Consider the following 21,614-nt stretch of genomic DNA (forward strand, 5'->3'; position numbering starts at 1 on the left):
GAAAAAGTTAATAATTGCTTTACACATCTAGCAGAAGGGCTCAAATTTAAATTCAGCAGCTTGAACAAACTAAAAATAAAAGGCTTCAGCCAATACCTGAGAAGTATAGATATTCACTATTTCTGGAAGTGTTTACAGAGAACTTTCTCATTTGGCTTTTTTTCTTTTCACGCCTCATGAGCATTATTTAACACAATAAGGGCTTAGTCAAAGATAATTTGTTCTGCGACAGAAAGTCTGCTTCACTCTTAATGAGACAGACAAACCGTAAGTTAAAGAGACATCGACAAAGCTCTTTGAGGCATACGATCATGGTGAGGGGACAACTCTGGGATAAGCTCCCCTCACTCCACGAAACAGATTGCTTTGCGCGATCCCACAGGTGAGGGGAGGCATGAGGAGGTAGGAGGAAGATGCAGCGGATGTGGCTTTGGAGGGGAGCAGCGCAGTGCCTCCTGCTATCAGTCCAACCAAAACCAGAGTATGAATCGGAGAGCTTCCCCTACACCCAGGATCAACTGGGGAGTATTAATGGATTCAGAATGGATCAACTGATGGCTATCGTATTTCGCTGTTTTGACTCCGTGTGCACTGACGACCAAACTCACACATGTGCATGTGTCCCACTGTGGTGCATTGCAGATGTTTACACCCATGTCTTGGTTGGTGTCCTTTTGCGAGAGAAAAAAGGGTCTCGCAATCAATTTCACTTCCTCAAACAACATTATGCTGCAAACTTGGATTTATATGAAGAACACAAAGAGTTCAACCTGCGTTTATTGGGATACAGCCTAATGGAGAGTAGCACACGCGTTAGCACTCAATCTGAAATGTATCACCTGTTTATTTGAATTAATTTTCAATCCAGATTAAGTCAAAGCTGTAGAGATATCATTAGAAGCAGGAAGCTCTGGTTTTGTTTCTATCAAGGGCTAAGCAAGCAAGTAAACAAACTTGTATACCTTTCAGGAAGACAGCTTTAAATGTGTTAACCCCACAACAACAAGGCTGTCTTCACATGCTAGATATTACTCATTAATCAAGCTCACAGCGAGGGATCATGTTAGTCCCTCTGTCCACACCTTCAGCACCTCGCCTATTTGATAGGCAAACAACACCGCATATAGTTTATGTAGCACCAGTTTCAATAAACACCAAGTCACACTCTGAGTCCTGGTGTTGCAGACACTCAGCCACTTGCTTTGTTTAACAAGGAAGCTTAACAAGGGTGAGCACAAATTGTGATATCTAAATAAGCCACAATTAAAAAAAACAAAACTTGAGCAAACAAACTTAATTATCTTATTAAAGTAAGAGTAATTCTTCCAAACAAACATAGACTATACACATTAGAGAAGCATTCCTATTCTACATCATCCATTTTACATGAAGCTACCAAGAGTTTAGTTGTATTGGTTATTTCACCGTCAAATTATTTAACAGTTCTTATTTCAAACTCAGGTGAACACAATACCTAAATAATATGTATCCAAAAAATACCTAATTGACTCATTTTAAATAACAGTTATCTCAGCACTGAAATACAACATCATTTAACATTAAGTAGCCTACATTATTATTATTATCAATAACTATCAAGAAAATCATTTATATACAAAATAACAATGATAATTTCAAAATATCTATTTGAAATATTACTAAAAAAGTACAACTAATTAATCGGTTTCCAAGACAAGAAGTTTTACCAAATAAAATCCAAAAGATTGTTTGCTTCTGCTTAAATTACTAGTATCTAAATAATATGAATGCTGACACATTAGAACCAATTTGGAATATCAAAATATAAAATGTATCTAAATGAAATAACGTTAAAAAAAATATATAGGACAACAAAACTTCAACAATTCAAAGTTGTACTTAAAAAGGCCCGATCTTAAACCCACTAACAAGCGAAATGTTATTACAAAGAAAGTATAATAAACAATCAAAAATGTTTCCTTTAAAATAGACATAATTGAATAGTTAATCCTGTATACCTATTTGAAAATAGTAAACAACAAAACACAGCACAGATATATAAACAAACAGTATTCACAGCAAGCAGCAGCTGAAACTACAGCAGTCTCACAAAACTATAACTAGGCCTGAAGATGAAATCATAAGCTGCTTCCTAAATGACAAAACCAAAATGAATGTTTGGTTTACTCCTCAACTCACTATAGTAATATGCATATTAAATTAAAATCACAACGTAATTATTATATGATTATCTAAATAAACAAAATACAGTATTCTAAACCTGTATTATTAAATATAAAAGTTATTTCTCAATATGCCTGAGACAACCAATGGATTCAAATGATGTATCACTAAGATTGAACATGTGCATCTATTAATTACAACTAATTAGTAAATATTGTAATAACTGCAATAGCAAACTAATTTGCATATTCAGTTTTACATTTTAAATCAATGTAAATATTTCCGCAATATTAGACAAAGGCTCTAATAATCTGATAATAACTGGAATACTATAGGGAGGCTATGGCATTCAATGAAATGATCACCGTGGAAAGCGTTCTCACAACATGGCGTTTCACCGCCACGTGATTCCGCCCAGTTTCCCCTGATCCAAAATGAACACCTGTACGTGTTACACGCTGCTCTCGTGTCGCCCTCGCAGACATGGCGGAGAGAAAAGCCTGCTCAGATCATTCAACGGCTCCACACGGTTTCGATTGGACACATGCGAGCAAACGTATGGACATCTGCTCCATCTGATTCCGCCTATAGCCGAGCAGGGTGCAGGGCCATCATGGCAGCCATTATGAGGCTCTCCAACATTGCCATGGCCTACGTGCACACTCACTGTGGGGAGTGGCGCAAGCTTTCATAGCACGTTGCAGCTCACAAAACGCCTTCAAATCGAGCCACTGAACGAGAATACGGCACAGCGGCTCGACCGTTCAACATTTCAAACGTACACATTGTTCTTTAACACAGCAGAAGAAGGCGAAAGCTGTAAAGCAGGAAAGTGTAGCCTGCACTGGAGGGGGAGGACCCGTGCTGGTGGCGCATAAAGTATGGGTCACGTGTTCCTCCACAAGGGGCTTGAATATTTACCTTTCTGTCACGCAATGTAGTCTTTCCCTTAAAGCCAAAGGCATTGTTTTGAAGCCCACTATACGTGTTGAGCGTGTCGGCTTCACAATCTACCACAAACGTAAGGAGTTTATTACGCATTGCGCTGGGGGGAGGGGAGGCATGTTTAATTATTATTTCCATGCAATTAAAAGCTTGTGGATTTCTTTTGTTTTGTACACTGCGTGGACAAGCTGACACAACAAGCACACTATAGGACGTGTTGGTGGCGTGGAGTTCAGTGTTGACCGACAGATTTGCTCAAAAAAACGTTAGACTCTGGCTTTCCTCGCATGCACGCGCACACCCACACAAGCCGTGTCCCTCACATACGTACGCACGCGTGCACATAGTATCCATAGAGGAGCCTCAGCTGATTGGTATGCAACTCATCGTGCATTGCAGTGTTGCAGTCAATAATGAAACCTAACTTTATCGCTTACATACAGGGAAACACAAACATGTATGAGAGATTAACAAGCAGTTATTGTGTGTGTGTGTGTGTGTGTGTGTGTGTGTGTGTGTGTGTACACGTGTGCGCGCGTGCACGTGTTTTACAGTGGGCCTTTCTGCAGATCACGCGACACGGCAGCAGCCACCGTGTTTTCTGCGAATGTTGGGACTAAATTGTTTCTTTGTCGCCGTCTTTGTTTTGTTCAATCGCCATGCAGTGACATTTACATCGCAGGGGAGTAAAACAACAACAGCCCGGTTGAAAATCCCACATAGAAGCCGAGAGAAGAGGGAAATCTGCGCGCTATATTTCACAGCGGAAGCATACAGGTCACACAGTTTTACCATGGGGCACAGTATAGGCGTATGACACGATGTGTGTGTGTGTGTGTGTGTGTGTGTGTGTGTGTGTGTGTGTGTGTGTGTGTGTGTGTGTGTGTGTGTGAGAGAGAGAGAGAGCAAGAGAGAGAGAGAGAAACAGAAAGAGAGAGATTGTAGGCCTACCTTAGTTTTTTGGGAACAGAGTAGTCTACCTCTATCACCTTTCCGTGTAATTCAACTTTACCTGTAGGGACACAAATGATAGTGTAACATTAGCTGTGTGCCATGAAAGCAACAATGCAAACTGGTAGACCTACACAGGAACACTTTGAATCACTTCAGCAAGTAGGTGCGTCCCCATTCAAACAGCTACCCTCTAAAAGAAAAAGTACTGTATCCGGGCGCGTTGTGCGCACGGTGGCTGGTAAACTGGGTATGTTTGTATTAAAAACACCACAGAGGGACATTTCGAGTGTCACAATTTAGGGGAATCGGCGCCAAAATGAAGCATGATAAGCTTATATAGTATGGGGGGGAAATAGGCAGCCATGCTTTCCACTCTCACAGCCCTCACAGTGCAATGAGGGGTATTTGTTTCTGCTCTGTAAAAAAAAAAGCAACATCAAAGAAGATTTGGTTTGAAAGGAGAATGACTTATAGCCTACTCTTTCTACTCTAGGTAGGTGTTTCTTAATTCTCCGTGTTGACCCAACCGGGTGTGAATTTGAAGCGCTCTTCGGCGAAGCTTGAACACGGGTTTTCGTTATTATGAGTGGCCTGGCGCAGCACGGAATTAGCGTCTCACCTCGTCCCCCCTCAGCTACCTGTTTATTAGCTCTTTCCTCCGGACCCCCATGACCCACCTCCAAGACACCTCGTAAAAACATACCCAGACATCAGAGGAACATGGATCTGACAAGTTTTCCGCGGTCGCTTCGCTCTGCTCTCTTCAATAAAATCAAGATAAAAAATAAGTGAAAAATAATTATGCCTACCCGAACCATCAGACCATCCCATACATTCCAGCGGGTGATTGCAAAGTAGCGCACCAGACTATCGGAATCTCCAAAATATAGATTATTGTGCGCGTTTATAGCATTACAACGACTCGTGTTTTCTTTAGGCAAACGGGCACTAAAGCCCCAAGTGTGTCCTGTGATCGATACATTTTCCATTTTTTGTTGGAGCGTGCATGGCTGAGCGTTCATCTAAACTCTGATGGCACACGGATGTGATCGCAAACACTGTCCCGAGCAACAACAAAAAGATATTAACACAATCTATGATCACTATTTCACATTTTGGACACCCTGAGCTGTAGTGTTTTTAACCCGATCGCGCAGTTTGACTCGCCGAGAATTTTTTTTCCTGTCACCAGCAGCATCACTTATCAAATCCACACTTACCAGAAAGAGTCTCTATAGCCTTTATGGCCGAGTTCTGGTCGGGAAAGTCCACAAAAGCATAGCCGGATTTCAGCAGGACCTGGTCGGCCACTGGCAGCTTCCTCTCCCCAAAGAGCTCCTTCAAGTCCTCGACAGTAACCGAAGGACTTAAATTCCCAAAATGTAGTTTGTTCATGATCTGAAAGGAAAAAATCTCGAAGGGGTTTCAGATCTTGAGAGTGAGAGGGTGGCGATATTTGAGAGAAGTAGAAAAATAAAAAAATTGAAATAAAATAGAAAATCTGATGGGATAAAAAAAAAAACACACGCAGCAATTACCCCCCAGGAAATTACTAAACTATAAGCGACCCCCCAGCACCAACTCTGGCCCCGGTCTAACTCTTTTAACAGGGACTGGGGGGGAAAAAAGTGTCGTTACGACGCTACTCTGGAGCCAACAAGCACCGCCTCTAAATAAAATCTCCCTTAAAAATCACAAGAAAAAAATGTTTGGAGGTGAATGTGGGATCACTCCGGGTTCTCCAGCATAGAAGCCTACATTGGGGTATGGAAGTGGCATGATGATCACTGGGTACATGCAGCGAAGGGATGGGCTTAAAGGAGGCAGAGGGGTTATTTCATCAAATCATAATAAGGGCCGTGCCTTGGGTCCCTCCAGGCTGGGGGAGTGAAAAAAAGACTACTGTGTGGAAAATCAAGTCGTTGTCACTTACTTGTCGACTCAAACAGTGTCACTGATCCCCACAGTTTGCCTTTTATTTATTTATGAGAGACACAGAACTATGGATTTATGGAGCTATCGACGCAGGGGGTCTAAACCTCGTCATGGATGCCTGCATGAGATAGTCTTCTAGAATAAAACATGATCTTCTAGGATTTTACTACATTTATAAAACTGTAAAAACAAACAAACAACAAAAGACAATTACGGCTATCTTCTTAAAAACAATACAGAAAGTGAAACCTTGGACCAGCCAATCTTGCACATTCTGTCCTCGTGCAGAAATAACAGTGAAATAAACAATAATGTTTTGCATGCTTATCAGGGGCCACGGATTAAGGCCTCCGACCTGCAGCTTTACACACTGTTATTAAAGGTGATGCCACTCTCGCTTTGCGTTTAGCCTGTGAATAGTGATAATGGGTCCAATGGCGAAGTGTAAAACTAAGCAAATATTTACCTTAGATGCAGATAAGGAGACATGGGGGGATTCCTAGCCCTCAGTTTTATCTTTGCATGGGGGAGGTGCTCTCTATGCAGTGTCACTCAGTCAGTCTGAGCTCATACTCCAGGCACAGACATGGTATAGCATCTTTTTTTAAATGTAGGTGTGTGCATGTGGGTGTGTTTGGGAAAGGAACAAAGCATCTAAGCTACTAAGTAAGGAAGTAAGGTGGATTTCAAAACAAAAGCTGAAATGTGAGAGGAAGGGCTGTGGAGCTGCAGTGCTCATGCATGGATGTGTACCTTCAGCAGTTACCAAGGGGAGGAGTCTCCGCCTACAGCACTTGAGTGTTTCTACATGTGACTGGCCTGCACCTGGAACATTACTGCCACCCTACTGTAGTGGAGAGTGCCAGCAGCAGGAGTGACCGTTCCTCGTCTTGTTTACGTCAGTGTGTGAACAGAGGAATGTTCAAGCTGTGGCCTATTTACAAAACAGCTCTTTAGTTACTTTCCTGGTGACATGCTAACACAGTTGTTGCAGGCCTATGCAGCTGAGATTCACTCAGTTCAAATAAATGACCCGATCATTTTCTTTAATGCACTTAAAATGTACATAATCATTTCTGTTAAACTCTTGAAATGCATTATTTGTAAATTCAACTGTCTAATGACGACATTTACCGTTAACCTACCTGCCTTTGCGTAACGATTTATGTAGCATTTACATTTGACACTTTATTTTCTAAGTGGATAAACACTTAGCAAATTAAATTGCATTGAACATTTCCCTTTTCCTCCTGCAACCACCCAAAATGATTTCCACACAGAAAGAAAAAATAACCAGAACGGAAGGGGATGTGACACTCGGTCACACAGAGTGACTTGCTGACCAAAACAAACAGCACACCTGTAGTCTAGACTTAAAGTACGAGAAGGAAAGAAATGAGCGGATGCTGTTTCAAAGGTGTGGTCAGTGGTGCGACTGGTGTCTTTTCACTTTCCTCCGTCATACCCCTGTATTACATTTTCTGTGTTAATGATGCGAGTACCTTTGCTTGTCTTAACAGAAGAAAAAAACTCCCATTCTAATCAACTGATGCTAATAACCACAACATAGGAAATAAAATGGCAATTAATACAATTATAGGTAGACCAGTTACATTCATAAAAACGAGGGGGGTGGCTTGGAAAAAAGAACAATCCAAACAGCAGCATAATAGCAAACTAGGATTGAAATGGAATTCATATTTCAGTGTACATCTTCCTGACATGTTTCTGGTTGTACTATGGTAACCCCTGAGAGATAAAACGTGGTGCAATAACAGTTTACGCATTCATATTAATAGCTAGACTGTCTCAAAGGTCCGTTCTTTTGTTGTGCAATAAAATGTGTAAAGTAGCTATTTACTTGATTTAGTCAAGTATTGCACACAAAAACGTTCTCAAAACTGAACAGAGCCATCAGTTAACTAGTAACCTTTCTTTCCTTGCCTGTAATTCAGGAGGACAGTTGCATGCAGAACATGCGCTAAAACTGTATAAAGTACAATAGAAAAAAGGATAATTGAGAATTTACATGCAAGTGCATCAGTGTACTACTGGCTACCTCTTACATTTAAAATTACTTTTAGAGGGTTAGCTCGCTGTGAGCGCCACAAATAAAATTCATTCACCTCTGCTGTATTGGTGTGAAGGGCACAATATCTGAAGGTTTCAAAACATGAACAAATGATCTGCAATGCTTGATCCCACTAGTTGATATTTCTTTTCATCACTTTGTTGAATATACCCTTTAACTAAATCAACAGGCTACAATAAACTGGAGATGTCAACAAGTCCTTCAGTGTATCATGTACTCTGTGTGACCAGCAGGGGTAGACGTGAGACCGGACAGATCGCGCCTTATATGTTGAGCAGCTGTTTAAACACTGTACTTGGTGAAATTAACTTGTTTAGCTGCATTTACTTTTGGATTACTCTTCCCAATAACTTGTAAATATAGTGACAGTAAATTAACCCACCTATAGTTTAAACATGTGCATTCCCTGACTAGTAAAACAGATGTACAGTTTCTGGTCGGGGAGTATTAGTCTGAAAATCAGAAGAAATTGAGATGTAGGCAAATATTCAAAGATATGAAACCAGGCAGAGGGAATGTGTAGTTTTCTAATGCATGCAATCATGGAACAATGTGGTTCTGGAGACCCTTATTGTAGCGGGAACTATCACGGAAGTGGTTTTGAGTACTTTACCAGGTGTTTGTCTCGGTCCACCTGTGGACAGATCTTGTCACAATTTTGTGTCACAAGTGAGCAAGAAAAAAAACTTTCCAGGTGTGTATTTTACATAAAAATGGGGTCAGAATTTGAGGATGTGTAGTCTGAAAATTCTGCAAAAGTCAACACAAAGCAATGTGGTAAAATGAAGGTGTTGTATGTTTGTATCATAACAGCCTTGCAGCAGAAAATGGTTGAACTGTAGAAAAGCTGTAAGTAAGGACGAGTCAAAGGAGTCAAAGTGAAAAAAAAAGCTTCTTCCTTTTAATCTGTTCAAAGATGAACGTTCACTCGATCTTGTATACAAAAAATACATTAATAAGAACATTAATATATTTTTCATGGAGTTGTTGCCTATACAATTAAAATCATGAGGGGACAGTTTAGTCACGTAAAATGACACTTCTTCAAAACTGATCCCAGCATATATTTACTGGTCATACACGTTAACAAACAGAAGTATGAAGATCACCTTAAGAAAAAAGATCAATACTGAAATCAATCATTCCACTCAGAAACATTTCCTGTTCGTGTGTGGGAGTTGGAGGGGCTTGACCAACGTTCAATAGCGACCTGTGAAACAAAAAAGCGAGTAAACCCATTGCAACCAGTTTAATGCATGAATTAAAAAAAGTGGATAATTTACTAAAAAGTACTCACGGGGAGAATAGGATCGCGATCTGGACCGAGACCTGTACGCCCCTCTGTAGTATGGGGACGGAGAGCGCCTTCTGAAACCAGACAAAATTAACACATTTCAAGAGTGTAGCAAAAACAAGGAGAAAAAAACACGCACAATTAATATCCTATTGTTATTCTGAGGAACTACCTTTAAAAACATGATATAGATAGATAGATAGATAGATAGATATATATTTTTACCTGTATGATCTGTAGTGGTCCCTGTCGTCATAGCGTTCACAGCCACCTCTGTCGTATCCACGGTCGTACCCGCGATCGTATCCACGGTCATAGTCACGAGAACTGCGGCGAGGGCCACTTCCACCGCCGCCACTGCTGCTACTTCTGCCGCCGCCGCCCCCGCTGCTACTTCCGCCGCCACCCCCACTCTCCCCGCCTCCTCCTCCTCCGCTGCTGCTGCTGCCTCCACCACCACCACTATACAGAGGACAATGCAAAGATGAAACTTCATTTCCAATTTATTTAGATTTACAGTTATGTCTAACTATATATTCTATCTAAACAATATCATTTCAATTTAAAAAAGACAGGTACCTATTATGTCAAATATAACATTCAGGTCATTCTAATGTTTTAATAAACTCAATTTAAGTGCTCCTTCACATAATCTGTTATTTCTTTCTGAGCTCTGGATCTGGTACAGTTTTAGCAAAATAACAATACAGCTGGAAGTTCTATAAATATGGTTGTATGGGCAGTACTCTGCGTCTATTTTATAAGTTACATTTAGTTTATGACATGACACAAGCAGTTCTTGATTACTCACCTGATGATACACTTCTAATATAACACAACATTTCTTTTCCAGCTAAATTTCTTACTTCAGTTAAGGCAAAATAAAGTAACCAGAGCTGAATCGATTCCATAAATTACAGTAACTTTAGCTCCTAATGGCCAAAGTAATAAAAAGCCATCTATTTGGAAGATACATACTTAAGAAATTATAAGCAGAGCAAATAAGATGCACCCTCAACCCTTTAATGGATCCTATCTTTATCTTTGATAGATTAGAACAAAAAATAATCAATCCACACAAACACTATAATGCCTTACTATGTGGGCCGACCCATGTAGATTCCAGGGGTTGGTGTGTGGGGTCTTTTTGTAATAGAGAAGTCCACCCTGATCCTACGACCATCCAGCTCCATGCCATTAGCTCGTTCCTTTGCCTGACAGTGAACAAACATAAATTACCTCTTTAGACCCAGAAAATATTCCAGGAACAGGTTAGCCAGGGGACTTTTCCCCAACTTGTGTTCTTATACCTCGTTAGCGTCATCTTTTTTCTCGAAGTAGACGAAGGCAAAGCCCCGAGAGCGCCTCGACTGCTGGTCATACACGATGGAGACATCCGCCAGGGGGCCATATTTAGAGAAGACGTCCCTCAGATCCCTCTCTGTGGTGTACAAGCTCAGACCAAACACTCCCACGCAACCATTTGGGTCTGGATTGGCCTGCAATTTGAAAGATATTAAGATTCTGAGGAGTCCTTTATAATCAAAACACAAGTGTTTTTACAATTGAGTTTCTTTTCTTTCTTTAAGTAAGACATACTCCAAGATGAATATAGTCAGACATTATGCAGAAAGCTGACTTTAAAAAAGGTCCATTGAGCACTTACGCGATTGCCGATATGCCTGCGGCGGTTGGACATCGGTGAGCGGCTATGACTCCTGCGACGGCGCTCTCCACTGTAGGACCTACTGTGAGATCGGCGCCGAGAGGACCTTGAGCGGGAGCGAGATCGGCTATAGTGTCTCCGTGAGCCACGATGGGAGTGAGACCTATGGAGACAGAATCACTTCCAACATTCATACTGGTTCTGCAGTTATTCAAATCCAATTTCCTTACAGATGCTTCAAAAGACAGATATGTATCTACTGTATATATCCGATCTATCAAATGGACAGATTGGATATGAAGATATACGTGGAGTGCTTAAAAAATAAATAAAAGCCACTCACCCCGATTTTGACCTGGACCGAGAGTGAGTTTTAGAGCGGGTGTGTCGTGAGCCTTCTTTTGAACGGGCAGGTGACCGGGCTGGGGAGCGGCTTGCCGACTTCCCAGAGCCCCTTGGACTCACACTTCGGGAAGCAGAGCGAGACTCCTGAACGAACCACACACACCAACACACCTCTTATCAGCATCAACGAGAGGACAAACTGAGAAATGTGCCTGAATCAATCATTCTATGCAGTAATTAAGACTATCCTTTGAAAAATACAGAATTTAGTTGCCGTGGATTAGGAATGCAGGTAAATGTTATTTAGTTGCCGTGGATAATATGACATCAACAGGATTACAAAAATCAATATAATTATATAGGCAACATGATGAAATAACAGGAATTTGTCAGTTGTATAAAAATTGCAATGATTAAACTGTTTGTTGTATTCAATAACAAAAACATGCACGCATTTGACAAACAGACCAGAAGATTACTTAGCGCTGTGGCCTTATCCAGATTACTTCCTTAACTTCATTTCTGTAACTTCATTACTTCACATTATTCTTCTTTCTTCAATTGTTTTACTTCTTCTTACTTCCCCCATCTCACACACTGCCCATACTTCTTCCCTCCTCCTGTTTTAGCATGCATTCAACAATTTCAGCTTCACACATCAGAGCTTCATATTATTGAAAATTAAGTGGACTTCTTCCGCACTTTCTTCTTCACCTTTATGAAAAAGAAAAGGATGAAGAATATATGACTCCAATTAAAATGGCACCCTCATTCAACTTAGTGTTATTATATCTCATGACAAGCATGGACATGTTTAAGAGCACACAATACAACGTTTCAATGTAAAGTTCAATACATATTTCACATGCAGCGGTTCTACATTTACTCTTATGTCATATAGAGGCTTTTTTTTTTGTCAAACATGCAACACAGAACAAACATTGTCCTGTAGAATAATATGAGCTGTGATTATCTCATATTTTTTAACTTTAACCTTTTGCAATAAATATACTGTCTTCCATTTTAAATGGACCCTGTTCAATTAAGTTATGTCAAGTGGCCTCCAAGAGTACATCAAACCACTGAATGTGTATAATACCTCCTAAACATTAAACCCCACCAACAGTTATTTCCTTTAACACAAATAAATAAATGTCGGTTTAAGTTAGCTCTAACGACCTCAAGATGCTTCCGCACAGACACGACAGACATCTTGGGAGTAACACTGTAAAGATACATTTTCTTTAAAGAGAAACTATTTCGGTTAAACACAGCGGCACACGCAAACACATAACGCTACATTGTGGCCTTGTATTGACCATTTGCTTTACTTTAACAAAAGCATTACATTAAGACAATTACTATGCAACGGGACAAGGGGCTGAACGTGTGTTAATGCAAATGAATAAGAAGACATCTTGAGGCCGTTTGTTTTCGTCTAAAATCGTAAAAATGTTGTTGGATTGACAGATTGTTGCAATGCCCAAAATGAGAGATAACCCACAATTCAAGTTTTAGATGAAGAATATATATATATATATATATAACATGTTATTCCTTCAAAGTACAATTCCTGCACATTTTAGAATTGACGTTAGCTATTCAGCCCACACGGCCGACTGCGTAAATAACGCCATTTGCCAACGTAACGCTAAATACATGGTTAAAAATGATTAATGTTGAACGAGTAACATTGAACTCCTCTCAAACCCGCAGGTTGGGGGTTTTACTAGATTAGTTGGCATGTAATGTGTGGACTGAGGCCTAGCTAACGTCGATCCACGAGCTCGTGAGCTAGCGTCCGTCCACACAATGTGGAGGCTGTTAACGTAACGTGACCTTTAAATTCCACACGACGAGTTATTAACGAAACGGCAGGACGCCCTCATACGTACCCGCTCGCCGTAACCTTTGTCGTTATCGCTCATTTTTGTTAGTGCCACTGAATATACTACAATGCCAGGTTTTTATGCCGCGGAGCTAACCAGCAGCTAGCTACAACAGCCTGTGTGCGTGGGTGTGTGCGCACGCGCGTCACTGCCTCCCCGCCCTGGACGCTCGGGATGGATCCACATGATTATGATAAGCAATCAAGCTACTTTCTTCCTAAATATACTCTTATAGTTGCTTTAACTAATTTCAGCCTCTTAAAGAGTTAGGTCCATATTTCCTATTTGACTCTGTATAGCCTAATAACAAAGCAAATTACAAAAAATAGTTTGGGGGAATAATGGTATGAAGGATTTTTTTTTAGATTGCAATGTACTGGACATTGATCAAGTTCACTCAATCTTTTACCTTGAGGGATTTCTAAATGAAAACAGGAAATGCTAGTATACTGTTAAAATTCAATAGGAGATGTACTGGTTTATTAAACCATAAAACAATTATATATTGAACATGTTGATGTGCACTATTTCAAAGAGAATCTAACTGCATGCTCATTTAGCCAAAGTTATGTTAATATTTAATGTTATATCACACAGGAGCTAATAAGACTATATGTTTTCTAAAATAAAATGTTTTTCTCACATTGTTGGCACTATGTATTCCATTAGAAACACTGTCTGTTCCTGCTAGTGTTTCTTTGCCTTTCTTCCTTTTTCTCTTCCACTACAAATGTATTTAGGCAGTGGAGAGCAGAGATGTGACCAAAGATAAAACAGACTATTACTCCATTACAGTTGTACTTTCTTTATTGCAGGTGAGCAGAAGTTGAGAAGAAGGCAGACAATGGAACAAATTGATTTAAAGATCAGATGCAACGATCTAATTGGCAGCAGCCGGCACATCAAAACCACAGTGCTCGTTTGAGCTATGTTAGAGAAAAACAGCTTTCAATTCTTGCCCCTTTTATTCATCCATATCTTTATCAAAGGTTAGTAGATTGTCCTCTATGGTACAGAGTAGAATTTTTTTTATAATAATTCAATTATAGAAAGATGAAATTGCTAGAAACTAATATTGCCCATCTTATCTATACTCAAGACCAGAAGTTACAATGAACCACTTCACACATCTGACAACAGAATATGACAGAATTTAACACTCTGGATCCAGTTACTCATTGACACCTGGAGTGGGGAGTAGAGAGAAAATGCAATAAATCATTTTGAATGAAATAAAGATTTTCTTTCGGTCAGAATATGTGTGAGTTCACCTACCACAGTTATATAGGACATTTATTTTATGAAGATCTAGGTTACTGGGTCCATCTCGCTGGCCAATGGGAATGTAAGGATCTGGTCTGGGGATTATTGTTGGTCCACCATCTTCAGAGAAGGCATATCTGTATGAAGGAGACATACAAAATATGGTATTGCAGGACAACATGCAAAACCAATAACTATGTTGCCTCGAAGAGCAGCTCACCTTCCATAATGCATGACAGAGTTGTAGTCATATGGACTATTGAGATTGTTCGTCACCTGTTTCCTAAAGTTATGAATGCGGTCTGTCAAAAGATGAAAGATCCAAGGAAATTAATAAGTAGGTAAAGAGAAGGCTTTCTGAATGTAACAACATAATGTTGAGAAGTCATCACTCATCCAAACCTGGCATGATGTTTCTCCATGCAATTGAGACATACTGGTCTCGGTCTGAGCGAGACTGCTCATGTACAAAGCCCAGGGCGTGCATGAACTCGTGGGCGGCCACTCCTGACCACATGCACCCAGGACTCTGCAGTGACAGGACCTGGCTTCCTCCAGTCTGCCCCAGAAACGACCAACAACTTGGGGTACATAATCAAAAAAACAAAATGTGTCATCATCGCAATACACTCTATGTAAGAATGATATTCACAGTCCATTTCAAGACGTTTTAAAAAGCCACATGTAGCAGTCATGCTCACCCATATCTAGGCTGAACGTCGAGGAAGCTGCCTTCATGAGTGCGTGGAACAAATTTAACACATGTCCCAGAAGCAATGTCTTGCATCCCAGTTTCTATGGTGATTCTGTCCATGTCGTCTACCGCAAAAAAAAAACATTTGAGTTCAACAGATTTGAACTCCCAATGCCTTTTCAACACCTCTTTAAATCGGTGTATTCGTACCATATAGTGGAGAGAGCATGAAGGGAATATAAACAAATCCATCAACTGATTTTGGCCACAGACAGGCATTGCCTGGGCAGGTTATGGCACTCCGTACATATGAGTTGGCGATATCGCCATCTCTGAAGGACATTCCTCGGGGGGCTCGCAATCCTGATGGGAAAAAAAAATCACATTGAATTAGTCTAGGGTGTCCCGAACAACTTTTACCCAAATACACAGCTTACTTACTCCTGTTGACTTCCAGGATTTGATCCATTGCATTAATGTCATCGTACTCTGCAATTTCATCTGAACACAAAAACAGACAGATCAATACAATCTTCCTCAATTTTCTAATATGTAGAGTGTTATTATTTACATTCACGATGACTGTGAATGTAAAACTTTTTCAAAAGAGCCCACCTGAGTATTTCCTTTTCAGCCTCACTTTTCCCTCATTCACTCCAGTAGAATTCTGTAATTAAAAAGGTGCATTATAATACATTCTGGTTGCAAAAAGAATTATGAGATTAAAAGGGTCTTTTTGCTCTAAAATATGTTTGCACGGTACTGACCTTAACAGGTAGAGTGTATGCCTGGGTCAGCAAGCCAAACAAAACACCCAGAAGTATCATGGTAGAATGCATTATTGGGTTTCAGACTGGTGGACCGTTTCAGTCTGCAGTCTTCCGATGCGAGCGCTAAATGAACTCCTCTCCTCCACTGAATCTATATATGCACCTATCCTCCTCGGCTCTGTACTGATTGGGCAAATGTTCTGTGATGAAGCATGATTAAGACCCCTCATCATCCAGTGTGTGTAATTTACTCAAGTCCACTGCTGATCCTTAACAGGTGGTCCTGATGCTGACCTTGACTTGTGTCCTGTACTTAGTGCATGTAAGATTCAGCACTTTCAGAAATGAAGATACTTTAAAGGTGTATTGCTGTTGGATTTGCTACAACTCAGCAGTTGCTATCACGAGAATAACTGTCCACCCAGTCCAACAGACCAGCAATTTGTGTCTGACTGTACCAGCAACCAGTGATTTAGCGATAAACTATCACTTGATAACTGTCTTGACCACGATCATTTTGTCGCGTGGGTGAATCTATAAAAACAAACCCTTATCCATTTCCAAATAGTGTTTCTATTTTAATCAAGGGGCCAATTTGAAGGGCAATGACTGATATAAGTTTATCATATGTCACTGCAAAACATTATAGTACTATATAATATACCTGGATCTGAGTTAAGGGTGCATGGTTTCAAGTATGGATAAATTTGTGTCTTGGAAAACCACAAATTGGTTCTTTTTTAATCCAGGTCTGTTTTTCCAGTCTTCATCTAACTAAAATGTACTTCCATCTAGTTATCCTTTAATGTGATCACATGACCCATGCTTTATGGTTTCAAAAAGTTTATTTTGCTGCAGTATTACGTATATGCTAGCATGTATGCAAGTAGTATTACATTTTCTTCACATACATCTGTTACTGATTCTTGAAATGACATGCTGTATACTATATATTGGGTGGGGAAGGACATTTGGATGACTGTTTCTCTCTATACTAAAACAATAGTTTACACCCTGGCTCACTTTCTCAGCCTTCTAAACATCAGCAACATGTCTTATTTAAACACACACGACTGCATGCACACCGGTTAAATGCTGATACAAAGCTTGAATCAATCTTTATTGAAATTGTTTCTATGATTTGACATTGTTTTATTGTATGAGCTTTTAGCAAATTCCTGTTTCAACTCAGTTCAGTTGGGTTAGTAATCATCCTTGCCACCTGTGGAGAGAGAGAGAGACAAAATGACATGGTTGGTATTATATGTCCATTTTGCAATATGTTGGCTCTGAAATAGTTACTTGAGGTTAGTTCAAGATGTTTGTTACTAACCACATTTATAAAGCTTGTTGATTTTCATTTTGTCGATGTGGCTAAGAGTTGATGCCTGGCCCAGCCTTATGTCCTTGCTGTTCTGGACGTTCTTTGGAATGATGGTTGGCTGCCCGTCCTGAGAGTATGCATACCTAAACATATACATATTATGTGTTACATCATAATACACACACCACAGTAGAATATATTGTTGAGTGATCTACATCCAATTATTACTTACGTCCCAAAGTGCATGATTGAGCCATAGTCATATGGTAGGTCCAGACTGTCAGTCTTGAATTTCTCAAAGTTCCTCAACCGATCTGTTGAAAGTTGGGAAATATTTAATGATTCATATTTGTGAGCATTCATTTATTTTGATATATTTTGTTGTTGTTGTTGTCAATATCTCAGTTTTGTTTTTAAAATTGGTATAGAAATACAGTTAATCATAATTGTTCTTAACTTTAACATTTGTGGAGATCTCATTCCCCAGCACCACCACCCCCCCTTTCTGCCCCTTTGAAATTACCCCTCCAAATGTTTGGCCACATGATGGTGACATAGTTGTCCCGGTCAAAGCGAGATTGCTCGTGCACAAAGCCCAGGGCATGCATGAATTCATGGGAGATCACGCCAACACGGAGGCAGCCGGGACTCTGAAGAGACACGGTCTGTCTTCCACCACGAGCACCAAGGTAGGACCAACAGCTGGATTAACACACACAGACAGACACACACACACACAGACACACACACACACACACACACACACACACACACACACACACACACACACACACACACACACACACACACACAGCACATATCATTCAATCAACTTCAAGGAGTGAGTTTAGTGCTGTACCATAGAGCAGGGAAGTTCATATTAATTGATAACTGCAGGTCTTTCCATGAAAGTTCGACTTATAGTTCTAAAAGATGCTCCATTTCCCATCTCTTCCACACAGAAACATTTGGCAAAAATGTGGTAAAATGTTCAAAATAAAGACTGCATGGATCAAACTCTTGCAAAGACTCTCACCCAGACTTTTGCTGGATGTCGACGTAGTCTCGTTGGTGAGTCCAAGGAACAAATCGCACACAGGTACCTTTCTCTACACTTTCCATCCCTTTCTTTATGAGCTTTGTCTCCATTTCAGCTGTAAATTTATGGACAGAGTAGTATGGAACAAACAAATGATAAATCGTCAAATACAAAGTTAGTGAGTTCTGACTGTAATGTGTTACATTTGTTTACACATAGAAAAGTTAAATAGCATACAGTAATCAGGTGAGAGCTTGTATGCAACATAGACGTGTCCATCCACTGATTTAGACCAGAGGCAGCTACGAGCAAAGCAGACTTTGGAGCGCCGTCCAGAAGAAACAGCAATGTCTCCCTCTCTGAGACTGGTAGTGCCGTCTATAATTCGGGAGGCTGAGACAAATATCAGGGAACATTAAATAAATCTAGACATGGCAACAGCTCATTTATTGTGTAAAGTGCAAAAAAAAATAAGTAAATTGTGAAAAACTTACCTTGGAACTCATTCGCTTTAATTATTTCATCCATTGCTGTCCCATCATGCTCTTCCCGTTCTTTAAAAAAAATAAGCTTTTCGTCAGCAAAGTGCGTTTTTACTGCTGTCTCACATAAACATTTAGATCAAATCCAAATTGCATTTACCTTTGTAGCCAGCAGGACCCCATTTTGGGCTGAACAAAAATTTCTGCAAATAAGGTGGACAAAGTTGTTTGCGATTCTATTTAACGGTGCTGTTGAACTTGTTAAAATCCCAGCCCCACTCCAATCCTGAATATTTACCTGAGCATGTACGGTCGATAGAAAGGTGGAAACCAGGCACAAGAGGATAATCTGCTCCATCTTCAGTCAGATGTGTCTTCAGTGTTGCCATTTTACCTGCACAAAGACCTACGCTTTATAGGTGTTCCAAATCACTGTCCAGAGATAATACCCATGATTATATCAGGTAAATTACTAGGTTACTGTTATTTGTTTGTGAGTGAGTTTAATCCCCATATTAGATTGATTCTTTCATAAACAACAACTCCAACAGTAGGGTAATGCAAGGTCTCACTGTGGGTAATTACAGCTCCACTTCAATGACTAGCTTAAAATTAAATGGTTTCATGTTTGGCACAGGTTTCTGGCCAATTTTAGGCTTTGGGTGTCTTAACGTCTACCAGGAGGGCTGTTTTCTCTCTACTGAAGCAAAGCTCACCAACAGTTAACATGCTATGTTGTGCTGCTAATTTCAGATGATAAATTACTATTGCAAAACACACTAGCTAATAACATATAATCATTCTAAATAGGTTGTAAAAAGAAGAAAATGCTACCGCCCGAACAGGGACTTGAACCCTGGACCCTCAGATTAAAAGTCTGATGCTCTACCGACTGAGCTATCCGGGCTCTGGCATTTCATCCGGAAGTGCTTGACATAAACGGGACAGGTAGAAAGACAGGACCCGGGATCGATTCCCGGTATCACAGTTCTATAAATAGTGCCAGAGATTTTAGGAATCACTTACGTAGCAAATGTCATCATGCCCGCTTATTTTGGTGCTACACTTCAGTCACAACACTGTGATTCTACGGTAGGTTGATGCGAATGCTATTTACTGTGTGCCACGTAACTTGCATAGGTCAGTGTTAACGTAGCTCATTTATCGTTACATGTGCAAAGTTTGATGTCGGTGACTACAGCGAAATACGCTAATGTGAAAGGAAGATTGCATTCATGTGACGGCTAAAGAACCTGCTATGGCAGCTTGCCAACAGTATAGCGAATGTTGGTGTTAGTTACCTCTTTCTCAGAAAACTAATTTACGGTATGTAACTAAACGCTGCGACTCCCCTGTCATTAAATTGCAGGAGCAGATCAAAGAGCTGCAGCATGCAATCCAAGAACACATTCGTGGACTGGCCGAGGTCAAGCAAAAAAGACTGCGTATTGAAGAAGAGATCATTCAATGGTACTTTTACCTTTATTATAGTCCACATATTTAGCGTTAGTATGGTTAATTTGTGGTGCATTGAATTTGGTCTCTTGGGAAGAAAATGGGGGCGGGGGAAATACGACTTTGTCTCCACCTGTGTCTTCTGTGAAGTTGTTGCATACGATGGCATGTTATTAGTATGGGTATTAAAACGTTGTTCTATCTTTAAATAACAAACACATGAAAGCACACTATTGACATGATGTTATGCAGTAGTGTGTTTGGCCCATAGGTGAATGTAGGTTTAACAAAATTACAAATGTAAGTTTATTCATACTAACAACCATGGCCTAATTGGTGTGATAGAAGTGACATCCCTGCTCTACTGCCAATCTCTGGTAATATGCAGCATGCTTACCAAATGTAAAGACACAGCCGCATGTCAATACCTTCATTCCAACAGACATTTTTACTGATCATCGAAGAAAAATAGTCAAAATGACTTCCATGAGAAGTATGTATTGGAAGTGTTTCATGCTTAAAGGAACAGAACATGGATCCTTTTTACATGATGAACCTAAGTTGCTTAGTGTCCTGTTACCCAACAGTTTTTAGCTTCACTCAAGGTTGACCAAACACTACTTTATAGACTATCATATCATACAGTTGTGACTTTGTTCAATTCGTATTTGTCTTATGGGTCCCGTTCTTATTTGCAGTGAAGTAGAAACTGTGCGGAGAGTGGATCTGATGATTGGAAAAGGTGACGTTTTAGATTCATTGGTGCAACTGGGTCATCTGCTGCAAGAGGAAAAGCACCTTTCTGAAGAACTGAATAGACAAGACTCTGAGGAAAGGTTAATGTGCTGTGTTCCATGCATATAGAGAGTGAGAATGTAACCTTGGATAAACCCTGTCCAGAATAATTTCACTATACTTATTGTCTTTCAGAAAACAAAGGAATGATTTGCAGGAAAGGAGTGAGCGCATCACAAACAAAGCGAGAAGTCTTGCTGCTGAAATTCGGGAGGTGAAGGAGCATCTGGCAGAGACTAAGGCTCGTAATATGGCTGGTAAGGGGAGCTTGTAGTATAATAAACTTGGCTTTGAAATACAGTAGTTTGTAATTGGCTGTCTTTCTTTGCCAACAGCACAATCTTTGATCCAAGCACCAACTATCAAATCAAAGAGACATCGACGCAAACCCAAGTGAATCAAAAATGTAATGTTTGTTTTCAAAGATTACACGCGTGTTTGTTTTTATTTCCCAATGCATTTCATATTCATACATCCTTGTGTCTATTTTTAGTTTCACCTAATAAAAT

The 21,614-nt window shown here is 40.1% G+C and overlaps 4 protein-coding genes across 8 annotated transcripts in view; 1 reads left to right on the forward strand and 3 right to left on the reverse strand.

Annotated features, from left to right (window-relative positions):
- igf2bp2a (insulin-like growth factor 2 mRNA binding protein 2a) overlaps positions 1-5,457 on the reverse strand; it is a gene marked incomplete at its 5' end in the record, with an annotated part of 42,290 nt that extends 36,833 nt beyond the window's left edge. For all 5 annotated transcript variants that reach the window (XM_079230752.1, XM_079230751.1, XM_079230750.1 and 2 more), the window contains 2 exons: positions 4,060-4,120; positions 5,283-5,457. In XM_079230752.1, the coding sequence (XP_079086878.1) occupies positions 4,060-4,120; positions 5,283-5,457 (236 nt within the window). The remainder of the gene's footprint in view (positions 1-4,059; positions 4,121-5,282) is intronic.
- A 3,511-nt stretch (positions 5,458-8,968) lies between these two features.
- Positions 8,969-13,394, reverse strand: tra2b (transformer 2 beta homolog). The gene is made up of 8 exons (XM_079231153.1): positions 13,290-13,394; positions 11,393-11,538; positions 11,050-11,212; positions 10,694-10,882; positions 10,482-10,597; positions 9,609-9,845; positions 9,387-9,457; positions 8,969-9,299 (listed from the first exon to the last, which is right to left on the reverse strand). The coding sequence occupies exons 1-8, from the start codon at positions 13,320-13,322 to the stop codon at positions 9,289-9,291; spliced, it is 966 nt and encodes a 321-aa protein (XP_079087279.1). The 5' UTR covers positions 13,323-13,394; the 3' UTR covers positions 8,969-9,288.
- Positions 13,395-14,454: 1,060 nt separating this feature from the next.
- On the reverse strand, positions 14,455-18,901 carry LOC306747542 (high choriolytic enzyme 2-like; the record flags this gene model as incomplete). Its single annotated transcript, XM_079230599.1, has 15 exons — positions 14,455-14,468; positions 14,559-14,683; positions 14,767-14,848; positions 14,949-15,127; positions 15,248-15,365; positions 15,451-15,603; positions 15,682-15,741; positions 15,856-15,907; positions 16,008-16,081; positions 17,344-17,477; positions 17,567-17,648; positions 17,858-18,036; positions 18,371-18,488; positions 18,611-18,766; positions 18,868-18,901. 15 exons carry the CDS (start codon positions 18,899-18,901, stop codon positions 14,455-14,457), a joined length of 1,560 nt encoding a protein of 519 aa, XP_079086725.1.
- A 995-nt stretch (positions 18,902-19,896) lies between these two features.
- On the forward strand, positions 19,897-21,576 carry LOC306747543 (uncharacterized protein; the record flags this gene model as incomplete). Its single annotated transcript, XM_079230600.1, has 5 exons — positions 19,897-19,947; positions 20,225-20,325; positions 21,009-21,146; positions 21,241-21,362; positions 21,441-21,576. 5 exons carry the CDS (start codon positions 19,897-19,899, stop codon positions 21,500-21,502), a joined length of 474 nt encoding a protein of 157 aa, XP_079086726.1. The 3' UTR covers positions 21,503-21,576.
- Positions 21,577-21,614: the final 38 nt, after the last annotated feature.

The sequence above is a fragment of the Taurulus bubalis genome (assembly GCF_910589615.1).
Source record: "Taurulus bubalis genome assembly, chromosome: 15".
Taxonomy (NCBI): Eukaryota; Metazoa; Chordata; class Actinopteri; order Perciformes; family Cottidae; genus Taurulus; species Taurulus bubalis.